Below are 14,876 nucleotides of genomic sequence, written 5' to 3' on the forward strand. Positions count from 1 at the left end.
ATTTTTGCATGTAAACAATTTGGTTCATGGCTGGCTTTAATCCATGGTATTGGAACTCAATTATAATTTATTGACTACATATTGGTGTTTGGAGTAAGAGAAAATGCAAGTTGTTTTGCAAGTTGGGTGAGTGCAGGTTGGGTCGGTGTTCAAGTGCTGCAAAAGTTAAAAAGTAGTGGGAAATTTTTTCCACATGTATAAATTATTGTGTTATAGTTAACTTTACACTTTTTATGTGTTATAGTTATTGTGTTTAGTTTAACTTACACTTTTTGTTTAATTATATCCATATTCATTTATGATTTATCATGCTTTCACTTAAAAATTATATTATTTTATGTAGCCTACATAACCAAGGGGACATAGCCTCCCCAAGCTGTCCAATAAAAAAGGTAGCCTCCCCAAGCTGACTTCGTCCAAATGTAGCTGTTACAACTACATGAAATATTGTAAGACTGATTTCGTACACGTAACCTTCGTTATATGAAACATTATACATTTCAGACTTCCAAATACAAAATGGACATTTATTTATCTACAACAACTATGATTTTGAGGTGACTCATCATGCAATTTGTCAAAATAACAATGTTTTAGTGAAGCATTCTAAAATCAATACTGTAAAAAAGACAAATGGTAAATGGTAGCTTTCTTTCAAAATATAGTTAAAGAAATCTCTTAAAAAATCGCTATTAAAACAATACCCACTTAAAACTACAAATTTGTTCCCAATTCTCGTCAATGAGAAATTATCTACAGATGCATCCAACCTATCCTTGCTGAAACGTGGGCTCAGTAAAACGTGTGGTTGATACGATGATAACGTAAGCTACTCTGTAAACTAAACAGAAACCTGACCAAAATACCTTTCCATCCACAGCTAAGAAAATCTTTTGACAATGCAAGACTCATAATAGCCGTAAAGAGCAAGCTCACAGCTTAGAAATTGTGGCACACATCAATAGCTTAGCCCTCATCATATTGGCCGCTATGAAATTTTACTCTACCCCCCATCCAAGGCCCAGAAATTATTCTGTAGACTGCCCCACAACTTGAAAATTGCTGATAACTTAATTCAACATTTGTGCTAAACATAGCTTGAAAATTGTGAGACAATACATACGATATTTGTTCTTTACGCTTATAAAAATTCAAAAGAACAGACTGTAAGCCAGGGGAAATGTTAGACAATAGATACGAGTGCTAAATGTCCCTTCCATTGAATATCAAAACTTCAAAAGCTCTCTTATGCTGACCGATAAAGGAGTAGTGGTTTGTAGATTTAAATAAGGCAAGTTTCAAGAGTCATGGGCAAACATTGAAACTACACAAAATAAGTCCTACCATAACAAATAATGATCAAACCTCTCACCAAGCAGTAATTTTTTTTTATTGCAAGACCATGAGCCCATGAGCCTCCAAGCTAAACTAAATGTTCAGAACTGTGCAGATTCTGAAAGTTCACAACTATACGTAACAAGTTCTACCATAACAAATAAGGAATAAACCTCTCACCAAGCAGTAATTTTTTTATTGCAAGACCATGTGCCTTCAAGTGAAACTAAATGTTCATGAATCTGTAGGAAACTAGGAATACAGGGAATAACAATGAGACCACCAGTAAGGATAATTGATTGCTTTCGAATACTCTAATAATTCTCTTGCTACACAAATCACAAATGATTTGTATATATTATATTCTCTCCCAAAATTGAGAAGCCTCTCATCTTCTGAGAAGCACTTGAATGTTTCAGTGAGTGGAAACATACACCCAGTTCCCACTTCTATTTTTCAACATTCTAAATTAAATGTCTAAATGGTCATACCTCCTGGCATTGCAGGAGCTGCAGATTTCGGTTTAGGCTTTTCTACAACAATTGCCTGGGTTGTCAGAACCATACCGGCAACAGAAGAAGCATTTTGCAGTGCACACCTCGTTACTTTAGCAGGGTCTATCACACCAACATCAAGAAGGTTTTCATATTTGTCCGTCATTGCATTATATCCGATCTCCCATTCACTTGATAGAAGTTTCTCAACCACAACATCACCTTCAACACCCGCATTATCTGCAATTAATGCAGCTGGGGCCAAAAGTGCCTGCAACAAAATTGTGTCAGATACAACTTCAGGGAATAAATAACATCCTGAGCGAAATTTTTGTGATTGAACATGTTTAAGGCATAAAACAATGTAGTTAATTTAATTCAAGCAATCAGCTTTTATCTACCTTTTGTATAATATCAGCACCAAGTCTCTCCTCTGGATCTTCCATGGATTGTTTTATTGCTGTTACAAATGTCGATAAATGAACATAAGCTGCTCCTCCTCCCGGAACAATCCCTTCCTCAATGGCTGCAAAGGTGGCATTTTTGGCATCCTCGATCCTGAGTTTTTTATCTTCGAGTTCGGTCTCTGTTGCAGCTCCAACCTGACATGTAAATTAATCATATACAAAGGTTAAAAACTCTTAAAGTTTATCAGTAAGTACATAACTCCCACACTACAAACACCGATTTCCTGTGACAAGACATTCATAGAATATAGTCTAAAAATGGACTGAAATAGCACCTTGATAACAGCAACTCCTCCAGACAACTTTGCAATTCTTTCTGATAATTTTTCTGTGTCATAGACAGAATCTGTCTCTGCCAATTCTTTCTTAAGTTGAGCAATTCTTGCTTGAATTTCGTCTTTGGATGCAGCATCAGCTATAATGGTTGTTGTGTCTTTAGTTATAGTTATTTTTCTTGCAATTCCAAGCTGCTCCTCTGTGGCATCCTCGACCTTCATGCCCAAATCAGCAGCTATGAACTCCGAACCTGTATAAACAGGCTTCCTTTAACGTCTCTGGAACAATTGTAAATGCCAGCCCCTAAACTTTTTTTCCTATAGTCTGGCAACCTATGCTTCATTCATTAACATTATTTAGTGGATAGAAATTATATCCAGATACCTAAGTTTAATTTAAGAATTTAAAAGGCACATGAAGTGTCATGAAGGTAAGACCCCTACCAGAACAACAATGGTGAGAAACCTATCACAAACAAGTCTTTGATGATTTATGTACAACCAACAGCAACACACAAATCTACCGGTAACATATGTATCAACGGTTGTAACAACAATTTCTTAGTTAAATGCGTCTTGAACTCTATAAGTAGAACTATTTTTTATTATACAGTGCTACAATTGAAAAAATTTCAGTCCTAAGCTTAAAAAAAATAGAGAAAACTAGAAACAGGAAAGCGCAAAAAAATGATAGCTAAAAATTAGTAGAAACAGCTGGGAATTTCACAAAAAATGGAAGCCTCCTCAGGTAATTGAGTTCAAAAGGCAAAGACATGCAGTTTCTCATGCAATAATGGTTTCTCTATCAACAATGAAAAGGCACATGCTACCCAATCCGCTAGAGACAATTTCCATGCAAATCATTACTGCGGTTTTCCTCTACTTCAATAAATGCACAAATATGCAACCCTGTACGTTACCGGTGAGAATAGCAATATCTTGGAGAACAGCCTTCCGTCTCTCTCCAAAGCTAGGAGCTTTAATAGCAGCAACGTTAATTACTCCTCTTAATTTATTGACAACCAATGTAGCCAATGCCTCCCCTGTAAGATCTTCTGCTACTATAAGTAAAGGTGCTCTCAACTGAGTGGTTTTTTCCAGTACAGGCACAATATCCTTGATGGTGCTAATTTTTTGATCAGTGACCAAGACTCGAGCATTTTCAAATTCTACAATCAATTTTTCTGGATTTGTCACAAATTGGGGAGATATATAACCCCTGTCAATCTGCACGAGTATAGGGGTGTAAATAATTTATACAAATACTTATATAAAGCATATTTTAAATAGCAAGAACAACAAAATACGTATCTAGCCTTACCTCCATCCCTTCCTCAACTTCAACCGTGGTCTCAAATGAGGATGAAGACTCAATAGATAAAACCCCATCTGGGCCAACCTTATCAATTGCATCAGCGATCATGGTTCCAACAAAATCATCGTTCCCAGCAGAGATTGTTGCTATAGCTGCATAGAAGATATTACATTTGTTAGAAAGCATAGACAAGCTAGGATTCACACCCAGAACAATGTCTTCAAACAGAAGCCTTATAAGGCTATTTCAGATATAAGCGCGGAATTTGAAATAAAATTAATCCACCACTCGGTAGTGTACCTTTGATGTCATCTCGACCTTTAACAGGCCTGGCCTTCTTCTCCAGCTCCTCCACAAGACCCAGTACCGTCTTGTCAATTCCTTTCTTGACAGCTACTGGGTTTGCTCCAGACGTAACATTTAGAAGTCCTAGCTTTATGATCGCCCGTGCCAAAATAGAAGCAGTTGTTGTCCCATCACCAGCTGAGTCATTTGTCTTACTAGCAACCTGACAAGGCACTAGATTTCAGATGACTAATAAATACGTCCAAATCTTTAGCTTAAAGAGTGAACCTCATATATTTTCACGGTCAGAGAACTCTACTAGTTTACATTTGCGCGGACTTGGTCTCAAATAAATGCTTATATCTATTGTATTAAGCAAACAATCAGATAAGGGAAAACCGCATAAAAAACTAATGTTCACTAATGTCATGAAAAATGTGACACACCATTCACCACCGTTTACCAAAAAAGGATAAATTAGAGAGTAGGAGCAATTCTCATATTTATATGGCGGTACATCAAAACCTTCTCCGCAATGAAGTAAATTATCTAAGGTTATTTAATAGATCACTCCTTAGTCAGCATGCCTCTTTGGAATATGAGGTCCCCTTTAATATACAACAGGCTCTCCACTTGTTAGGTTTCAATACCGCGAACGATTGCAGTAAGAGAACAGGTACTACTGATAGAAAGGTAAAAGTAAAGGATGTAATTCAGGTGTTGAAATGTTGTAACCTTAAGTTTTTTATCTCATGACCATGTTCATCTTAGGCCCTGAGGAGCTCCTTGTTTGCTTTGTTACAAAACCAAATACAGTAATATCAACTATTAAGAATATAACCAAGTTCTTACAACAGTAGTGAATAACAGCTTATGAACTCATTGCCGTGTATCAGTTGAGATGAACTATATCTACAATGCAAACGCTAGCTGCTATGCTGAATTCATCTTCCTCTAAAGTGCATCTGTAATGAAATGTCTAAAATGTCCAGATTCCATAAAATGCATCAATACAAATACCTGTTTGATATTGGTGAGTACAATTCTTTTTGCAAGATACTTTTTTTTCAATGTATTTGCCCCTTCCCAGCCACCAGATCAGTTGCAACTTTTGTATTCAAACCCAACCCAATAAACCACCCCACAGAAACCTCATTAAATAAAAGAATAAATACCTCTCGGATTAAAGCAGCCCCTGCATTCTCCATGGGGTTAGGAAGCTCAATGGCGCGAGCAATGGTGACTCCGTCATTTACCACCTTCGGCATCCCAAATTCGTCCAACACAACATTCCGCCCTGTTTCATAACATAGAGATAAACCCCAGAGTGTAATAAATCACAAAAACCTAACGAAGCAAAGAGAAATGAAGAACAAAAACAGCACAATACAAGAGAAGTATAAGAGAAATACCTCGAGGCCCCAATGTAACACCCACGGCATCGGCTAGTTTATCAATACCAGCCTGCATAGCTGCACGAGAATCCTGGTCGAACATGATGTCCTTCGCCGCAGCTCTGACCAACAACCTCTGCTTTCTCCTCTGCGTTGAGCTTTTCACTGCAATACTGCCAGAGCCGCCTATCAATCTCCCACTGATGGCCGGCATTCTTCTTCCAAGCGCATCCTGCAAAACACACAGCACGCAGCTTTGGCTTCAAAACCCTTGAAAACCCCACAGTAAACCCTTAAATAACGAAAAGATACGCACTGGTTTGGCTATGGAGTGAAATGGGTGTGGTGCCATGGCCGCCTTCATCACCAACGCATTGGTCGCCATAACAAATCACGCTTCAACACACTCGACTTCTCTTACTCGTTATGCCGCTCTGCGTTTTGCAATACTGAGTAATATGCCAAGGGCTGAATAAAATGGATTTGGATAAGAAGATGCTAAATGAGAGAGCCGGCCGAACACAGCGGCAGGTCATATGCAAAGGGGGCTTAGCTTCTGTAGCTCTCGCTGTCGAAGGAACCCCAAAGCTTTTCTCGAGCCCCAGGGTCACATGGATAGGGATTATCATTAGGTGGGGCAGGCGTAGAAACGGAGAGAAGTTTCGGGAAGGTTAAAAGTTATTGGAGGGTGTTCTAAGCGACCGGTCACATTGTGGGGCTCCCCTCAGAAGTTTCTGGACTCGCCCTTTCAGAGGCTCACATTTAGTCGTTAAAAACAAATATGAAGAATTCTCTAGACTGCCTGACAAATCAGACAATTTTTTCTCATACCTAAAACCACTAATTTAATACTTTGCCCCTTTTTTTTAAGGTTAGTGATAGCAATATTTGAAATTGTTATTGTTAATTATTAATTAAATTAAATTAATCATATTGTATTTGATAGAGTGGCTGAAATTATTTTCCAACTTGTTAATTTAGGAGTAATAAATTTGGTTTGTTTTGAATTTAATTGGGTTTAATTTGGTAAATAATTAAATAATAATGAAAGTTGGATAATGTAAAAATAATGTAGATACCTAAAAGTTGCACAATGAATTAACTGAATTTTATTCATTTAATTATCCCTAATTCTTCCAATTAATTAAATTAAGATTTAATTAATATCTTTATTCTTCTAATTAGCCTATTAATCAAATTAAAGATTCGATTAAATCCATTTCCTCTAGCCTAACCTATTAATTAAACTAAAGTTTGATTAAGTACCCTTAGCCATTTAATTGAATAAATCTTATTTATTTAATTAAAATCTCATTTTTTATAAAATTCACATTTAATTAAAATCTCTTTTGCATTTAAATAAATCAAAATTTATTTATAAATCCCCCCACTTGCAAAATCCTACTAATAAAAGTTGCAACCCCTTTTTGGCTAAATTAAATCATTTTAATTTACCAAAATTACCTATTTTCCCTCACCCACTTGCAAAATCCTACATTCCCCTAATCATTCTTCTAGAAGCCTTCTAATCCTATCCTAATTGTGTCCTATTCTCCTAATCATGTCTCATCCCTAAAATTGGGGTAGTCACTTCTCCAAATTTGGAAGAAAGTCTTCAAAATGCATTTAAGACTTTATCTATTTCAACAAGTTAACTTGTCGAGTCTTCCAAACATGTAAGGCTCGTACATAAATCACTAATGGTTTTCCTCTTTGAGCAAGTTACCCTCCAAAGTCTTCAAAAGGCATTTAATGCCTCTTAGAAACCCACACCCCTTAGCCATGATGGTTGTCCCTTAACGATTTACCCATGTTGCACAAGAGTTTACCTATTGGGTAAAAGCATGCCTCCCTGGTTAATGGCATTATCCATGATGTCACTCCTTGAGGTTATCCCTAATTGCTTGATTAGCATCTAATGCTTATTTAGCATCTCCTCAAGCCCTCTCAAGGTGACATTTGTCAACTTGGATTGGATTGAATCTATCCCATGGATTGATAATTTTCAATCCTAGCCCTTGTTGAGATTGTTCAATCTCAACCATCCATTTCTCTATTTTCCCTATATAGAGAGACCATTCCTTCTTCAATTCATCAAGTCTTTTGTGCATCAAAATTATAGTCATTTTGCAGGTTAAGGATCTCAATCAAGTCATATTCAAGCATCCAAGCATTAGCATCATAGCATTTTAGCTTTAGTTAGCATGTTTTAGGACATCATCTAGCTCAATTGCATTTATTTTCATAGCATCTTATCTTCATCTAGCTTAAATACATCATCTTAGCTTTCAATTTGGAATATACTTTGCCTCCTAATCACCTAGCTTGCATCCTTCATTTTCATCTTCATCTCTTAGCACTCACTAGAATCCTAGTTGCATCCATTTCGATTCTAGTAACATTTTTCATATAACTCGTTCTCTAGGTTGTCATCTTGAGGATCAAGTGCTCTTCCAAGTGAGGGCCACTTTGAATCTTAGAGATCTTTAGAGATAGAGGAGAATGAGGCGATTTTAGAGTTTTTAATCTATTCATGTGTTTTGATTTCTAACATCTAATGCAATGTGTCATTGGTGTGTTTGAAGTATTTTCCCTCTTGCATGTGGAAGACCACATTTCTAGCATATATCAATTGGCGCCCACTGTGGGGCTCACATCCCTGAATTTAATATTTTTGTAAGTTTTTGTGTTGTGAGAAATCGCAGGTTCCGCTTTAGCACGAAAGCTCGTACGAGATTTTGTTAGTTATAGTGTGATTCTGTTTATTTAGTCGTATGGGAAGCTAAGAATTGTCATACGAGATTCTACTAGTTATCATGTGATTCTATTTCCTTTGTCATATAGGCAAGTGAGAATTATTGTATGGTCTATTAGGAAAGCTCGTATGAGCTTATACTTACTCGTATGACAAACAGAGAGGCTTTTTTAGGAGTTTTCTAATATGAATGCTCGTACGAGTTTCTACTTACTCGTATGAAAAAAAAGATAGGTTTTTTTAGGAGTTTTCTTATATGAATTTGTTGATGGCTTAGGTGGATGGATGCAAAAGATATGATATGAACCAAGACTTGAAATTAGGCTTGTGGAAGGACAATATATATGGAATATAACATTTAAGTATAAGTGGCTTTCCCTCTTCTATTTTCTCTTTCTTATACTTTAAGTTATATTTCATATATATTGTCTAGATGTTTGAGACGGGTTTCGGACCTCCAAGAGTTATAATGCAAAATCTAGTTTTTGAAGGATTTCCCAATTTCAAACACTCAAATTTTAAAACATTTCAGGATCAGGAGTGAAAAAAAATTGTAACTAAGATTTGAAATTAGGCTTGTGCAAGCCCACCAAGAGATTTGATATTTCACTAACTTTTTCTTCTTGCGGGTTTTAACAATTTGATGCAGGTTTGAAGGAGTTAAATTAGGATTTGATTTTAGTTTTTCTAACTTTTTTCCTAAAGTTGGTTTAAATTGAACTCATTTTATTTTCAAGGTTAAAAGAACCTCACAATCTTCAATTGGTACTCTAAAAAGAACCACATCTTTTCATTTGGGAAATTAAAAAGAACCACATTGCAAGGATAAAATTTATAACAAACTTCAAACATTTCTTTTGCAAGTTAAAGTTCACATTTCAATTTGGGTTCTAAAAAGAACAAGACAAACTTTCTACTTTCTTGCAAAGGTTAAAATTCACAATCAACATTTACTTGCAAGATTAAAAAGAATAATCCACATTGTGCTTGTTTGGAGCAACATCTCCAATTAGAGGTTAGCAAACAATTGACTTGAAAGATAAAATGAACTTTTGAGTGCTTTTTCTTAAGTGGTAGGTATATGCTCTCCCCTTAATTGGGTGACCAAAAAGCCAAACCCACACTTTTTCATTGCTTTATTTTACTTCAAGCATTTTACAACCTTTAGAGGGCATGTATTTCTGAACACCTTGAGGGGGCTAGTGAGAAGAGAGCGACCCAAGTGAGTATGGCTAAAAGCCAAGTATTCTAACTCACTATAATCAAATCGCCATTTGAGATGAAAATATCGGGGGACGTATCATATTTGAGTTATCTTTGTTGGTGTAAATAATTATTCATCATGGATATTATTACACCTTACTTAAGTTTACTTAGGAAATGCATTTCATAGTAGTTTGGGTATGAGACACTTGGGTGTTTGTGTCACATTGGGATAGTGTGTGTAGGAGAATTTCCACCTTTTATGGTGTTGATCTTGTTACTACTCTATCATATCCACTTATTACGGAGTGATAATTCCACCTTCGGTGGGTGATCCACCTCATCTGAAATATTCTATTGTTTCTCCTACCTACCCTTGTTTCTCATTGAGCCACATGTCATGTTTATGTGCTCACATATCCACATAGCCTTTCCTATATAAGCAAGCTCATCTACATTGTTTGTACGGACAACGGACATTCATTGAACATCTTGTGATGACCCAGTTGATCACATTTTATTCCTATCATCTATTTTATTCTCTCTTATTTGTGTTTTCCATTGCCTCTAGATCTTGGCAAATTATCATATGGTATCAGAGCCATTAGAGTGTCATTGGTTTGCCAATTGAGAAAAATTTGATGTTATTTGGGGTTGTGTATTTTGGAGCTTTCTATTGCAAGTTATTATTGAATCTTGATGGGTCAAATTTTAGGTCACCGTTGGATTGAGGAGGTCCAAGAAAGTTAGTTTTGTCTTTTGTTTCATCCAAATTGGACTTCAGAGGCCAAATCTAGAGGCATTTGAAGTTTGAAGCTGTAGCAGAAAGTTTCCAGAAATTATAATTTGGCAGGCAATTTTCAAATAGTGATATCTTACTCATTCGGACTCCTTGTTTCGAGCAATTTTTTTTGGGGGGGGGGTAAAATTTCATGATCTGTACAGTGGTACAGGAGTTTTCTGTTTTGCGGATACAGGTTTTTCAAAAATCATGAAATCTCGATTTGTACAACTTTGGAGGCTTCATTTGGGCTCATATGGACTCCTTTTCAAGTGCCATTTTTTTTTAAAGTGCATACTTTTTCAACTACTTTCATAATCAGCCATTAGTTTGCAGTGATTTTGAGTAGAAATTGTACTTTCATTATTTGGTCATTTTTGGCCTATTTGGTACCTGTATTTTGCTTGGATCTTAGTTTAGATCACTAGCAATATTTGTTGAAGTCTCTTATATCTCATTTTGAGAAGTTGTAATCATTGAAATTAGAAGTCCACTTTGCCATTCTTTGCAAGTGCCAACATGATCTTTTTATGGGGGTCAATTGTTCATTTATATCTCTTGGTGAAATTCCATTTGGAGGCATCTTCATCTGTAGTATTCTACAGAGCTTCTTTGTTGGTGGCATCATTTTCATGTTTCCACATTTGAATATTTTATCATGATGTATGCTTTTGCTTGAGAAATGTTGTACTCGCACTATCATAAAGTGTCACACCTCTTTGTATCTTGTTATTGTTGACTATTTGATGTAATCTTCTTGTACACGTAGATTAGGAATATCTTGTGAGACTTGGTGCATGGCTTCAGTTGAGACTTAGATTGTACACATTTGTGCATGGCTCCCATGAGACTTGGATTGTACCAGTATTTCTGCCATTTACGAGTATCCAGATGATGCTCAAAGCAGGTTGTCTCCATGTCTGATCTTCTTTTTGTTGCAGTGATTGATTCATCGCCATCGACTTGGTACCTGGTTTTGTCACACTTTGACATTATTGGTGCAGCATTGGCTCTCTTTGTTCCTCGTGGGGAGGTATTTTGGTCAAAATCATTGGACCATCTTTGCAGAAGATTCATCATTGAGAGCATTGTGTGCTTTCATCATCTCTCTTTTGGGGGAGGGTTTTTCCCATTGGGTTTTTCTCTCTTTCTCCATTTATGGGAGATTGCATTTACATTTGTACATGGGTACCTAACATGGTCTCGTAGCCAGGACCCATCTTGCATTGCTTAGTTGCACTGTAGACTTAAGTGCATTCCCCTAAGTTGCACTTAAGGGGGGTGTTGTTGTAAATAATTATTCATCATGGATATTATTACACCTTACTTAAGTTTACTTAGGAAATTCATTTCATAGTAGTTTGGGTATGAGACACTTGGGTGTTTGTGCCACATTGGGATAGTGTGTGTAGGAGAATTTCCACCTTTTATGGTATTGATCTTGTTAGTACTCTATCATATCCACTTATTGTGGAGTGATAATTCCACCTTCGGTGGGTGATCCACCTCATGTGGTATATTTTATTGTTTCTCCTACCTACCCACACCTATTTCCTACCTACCCTTGTTTCTTATTGAGCCACATGTCATGTTTGTGTGCTCACATATCCATATAGCCTTGCCTATATAAGCAGGCTCATCTACATTGTTTGTATGGACAACGAGCATTCATTGAACATCTTGTGATGATCCAGTTGATCACATTTTGCATCTTCATACAATACAGTTTATTCCTACCATCTATTTTGTTCTCTCTTATTTGTGCTTTCCATTGCCTCTAGATATTGGCAAATTCTCACAATCTCATATTGAGCACTTTGTAGAGCCTTGAGGTCTCAATCACACTTATGTGACTACATCTTGTTTGGTACTTTGTTGGTCTATAGGCCTCAATCATGCTCACATGACTTCAAAGGGTATCTTCGAACAAAAGCCTTTACTAAAAGCCATAGCGATAGAGACTTTGATTCGAGTTAGTTGCCAAACATTGGTAATATCATAATGCAAGGGTGGGGAAGAATCTGCCCCCAAGATTGCTCACCATATACCCCCCAAGATAACTACCCAATTGTGAAGCAATTCACTTTGGATTAATTTCTAGAAAAAGACAAAAAAACGGGCGCCCTCTAGGGGGTGACAAGGTTGTTTGAGCTGACGGAGTATCGAGACTAGTGGGCTATGATATTGTCAATGACCCTTGAATAAAGAGTCTATTTGATGTGTATTTATTGTGATCCAAACCATTGAAAATATCAGGGATTTGAACACATCCTCAAAAGAATATACACTCGATGTTTAGCATTAGGATGGCCATTGTTTTTAGGCGTGCTATGTATTCTTGTCATAAATGCTAAAATATCTTGCAAAAACATCCAAAATCAAACTCAAAAATAAGTTCAAATAAGAAGAGGTCATAAGTGAAGGAAATTTTTTGTGTGCAGGAAAACGGGTCAATAGAACTTAAAATGTGAAAAATGAAGCCTAAGGAGCCTTGCTCACACATCCACATGAATTCTTGGTGCAAGCTATGGAGTCACGAAGGATGACTCAACTTCCCAAGGTTGGTTCCATGGTTCTCTATCTCACAAGGTCCCTCAAACCAATGTCTTTTCTCTCAGATCACTGAGCAAAGTGGTTTAGGGATGACAAATGCAAGAACGAGGGATGCTTTGATTGATTTTATTATGAAATGCATCCTAAGCTATGCATGATCTTACAAATGCAATAAACTAGATTATAAGATGATAAGATTAGTAGCAAGACTATCTTAGCATGATATATTAGTCTATGATTAAGCTAAATGATAAGAAAAATACTCTAAACATGCATATTTAGATTAATTCCTATTTAAAAGAGAGGCTAAATGACGAGCATAAATGAGATATTAAAGCTTAGATGGATTTGAGTATAAGTATGATGCTAAAGACTTGGATGATATGAAAATGGAGGAATGAGAGCTCTATTTATAGCAAAAATAGGGCAATGGATGGCCAGGATTGAAAGATTTAATCAAGGGTTGAGTTTGAAAGTTGGGAATCCATGTTTGCAATTTGCACCAATGAAATGGTGACAATTGTCAACATAAGGTTGGGTTGAGAAGAGAGGTAGGAAGCATTAAATGCTTAAGAAGGCCTCATGGTTATCCTAGGGGGTAAGGGTTAAGGTTAGGTTGAGGTTAGGTTAGGGTTATCCAATGGATAAAGGTTTTACCCAAAGGATAAACTCTTGTACAAAGGATTAAGGACTAACCATGGTCAAAGCAATAAATGTTTGATGAGACCCTTGGGTTACATGGAGGTTGAGTTTAGAGAAAGTCTCTAATCATGTTGGAGGGTTGAGTTAACCATTAATGGTTTGGAAGAGAAAGTTGTTGGAGACTTGAAGCCTTTAATGGTTATCAAAGACTTTAAGGGTTTGAGAAGTGACTTCCCCTTGCTTAGGGATGTGACAATATTTAGGAGGTGGGTTAGGCTAATTTAGAAGTGATTAGAAGAATCTAGAAGGGGGTTAGGAATAGGGTTTAGGAGGCAAGTGGGAGATGTAGGAAAATGCAAGTGGGTGAGGGATAATAGATTTAATTAAAATAAAATTAATTTATTTCAATTTGGTTGCAAGTGGAGGTTTTTAAATAAATTAGATTTATTTAATTGGGATTCCCTATTTAATTGAATGTAAATTTAATTAAAAGGTTTAGAAGAATAGATTTAATTGAATAAAATGATTTATTCAATTAAATGACCTAAAAGGGGTTAATTGAATTTAATTAAAAAAATTGAGTAATTTACTTAATTAAATAGAGGAATGTGGATAATTTAATTAAAATAGAGAAATGAACATAAAATATTCATTTAGGAATATAGTCATTTTTATACGTCTACATTTTCAAATCCAACAAAGCACCTTTTGAGGTGGTTATTAACTTTTCAACTATCTTTAGGCGAGACTTTCATCCAACAAGATTAGGGGAGTATCAAACCAAGTGATCAAGAGTTTATCATCCAATTATCTCAACGACAACAATACCTATCTAGGTATTCAAGTTAGTTGAATCAAGTTTCCATATCGAGAGACTTTATCCATATCATTTGATGTGCTTTGTCATAGGGGCCTATCGAACAAACCCTCTATTCGACTTAGTAAGCTTGATTATCTGAAACGAAGTATCCATCAAGTCAACAACATGAACCTATCCAAACTGAAACTTTGATCACTCATGTGACCGTCCCTTGTCACTTGAAAAAAAAGAAGCTTATTCAAAGGAAATGAGTCCTATCCTAAATCAAGATCAAGATATCATGGCTCTCCAATCTAATCCCATTTTTTATCAAGATCCCACCTATCAAGAATCTTTTGATGATCCCCTAAGATTTTGGTATTCCATCCATGATGATCCCCTTTATCTCGAGAGAAGAGTCCCATTTAACATCCACCTCCTAAGAAAGAGCATGATATCCCTTCCATCTCCTTCACTAGTCTAATTCAAAATCAAGAGAAAAGCACAAACACAAACGATCCTACTCCAAGTCAAGATCAAGATCAAGGAATCCTTTCATCATCCAAATCCATTTTAGG

At 36.3% G+C, this 14,876-nt stretch overlaps 1 protein-coding gene across 1 annotated transcript; it reads right to left on the reverse strand.

Moving 5' to 3' along the window:
* Positions 1-1,503: 1,503 nt before the first annotated feature.
* Positions 1,504-6,079, reverse strand: LOC131038911 (ruBisCO large subunit-binding protein subunit alpha). The gene is made up of 9 exons (XM_057971489.2): positions 5,882-6,079; positions 5,584-5,797; positions 5,347-5,468; positions 4,187-4,394; positions 3,893-4,038; positions 3,492-3,798; positions 2,572-2,822; positions 2,231-2,431; positions 1,504-2,100 (listed from the first exon to the last, which is right to left on the reverse strand). Exons 1-9 carry the CDS (start codon positions 5,948-5,950, stop codon positions 1,813-1,815), a joined length of 1,806 nt encoding a protein of 601 aa, XP_057827472.2. The 5' UTR covers positions 5,951-6,079; the 3' UTR covers positions 1,504-1,812.
* Positions 6,080-14,876: the final 8,797 nt, after the last annotated feature.

Source organism: Cryptomeria japonica, chromosome 1 (genome assembly GCF_030272615.1).
Source record: "Cryptomeria japonica chromosome 1, Sugi_1.0, whole genome shotgun sequence".
In the NCBI taxonomy this organism is placed as follows: Eukaryota; Viridiplantae; Streptophyta; class Pinopsida; order Cupressales; family Cupressaceae; genus Cryptomeria; species Cryptomeria japonica.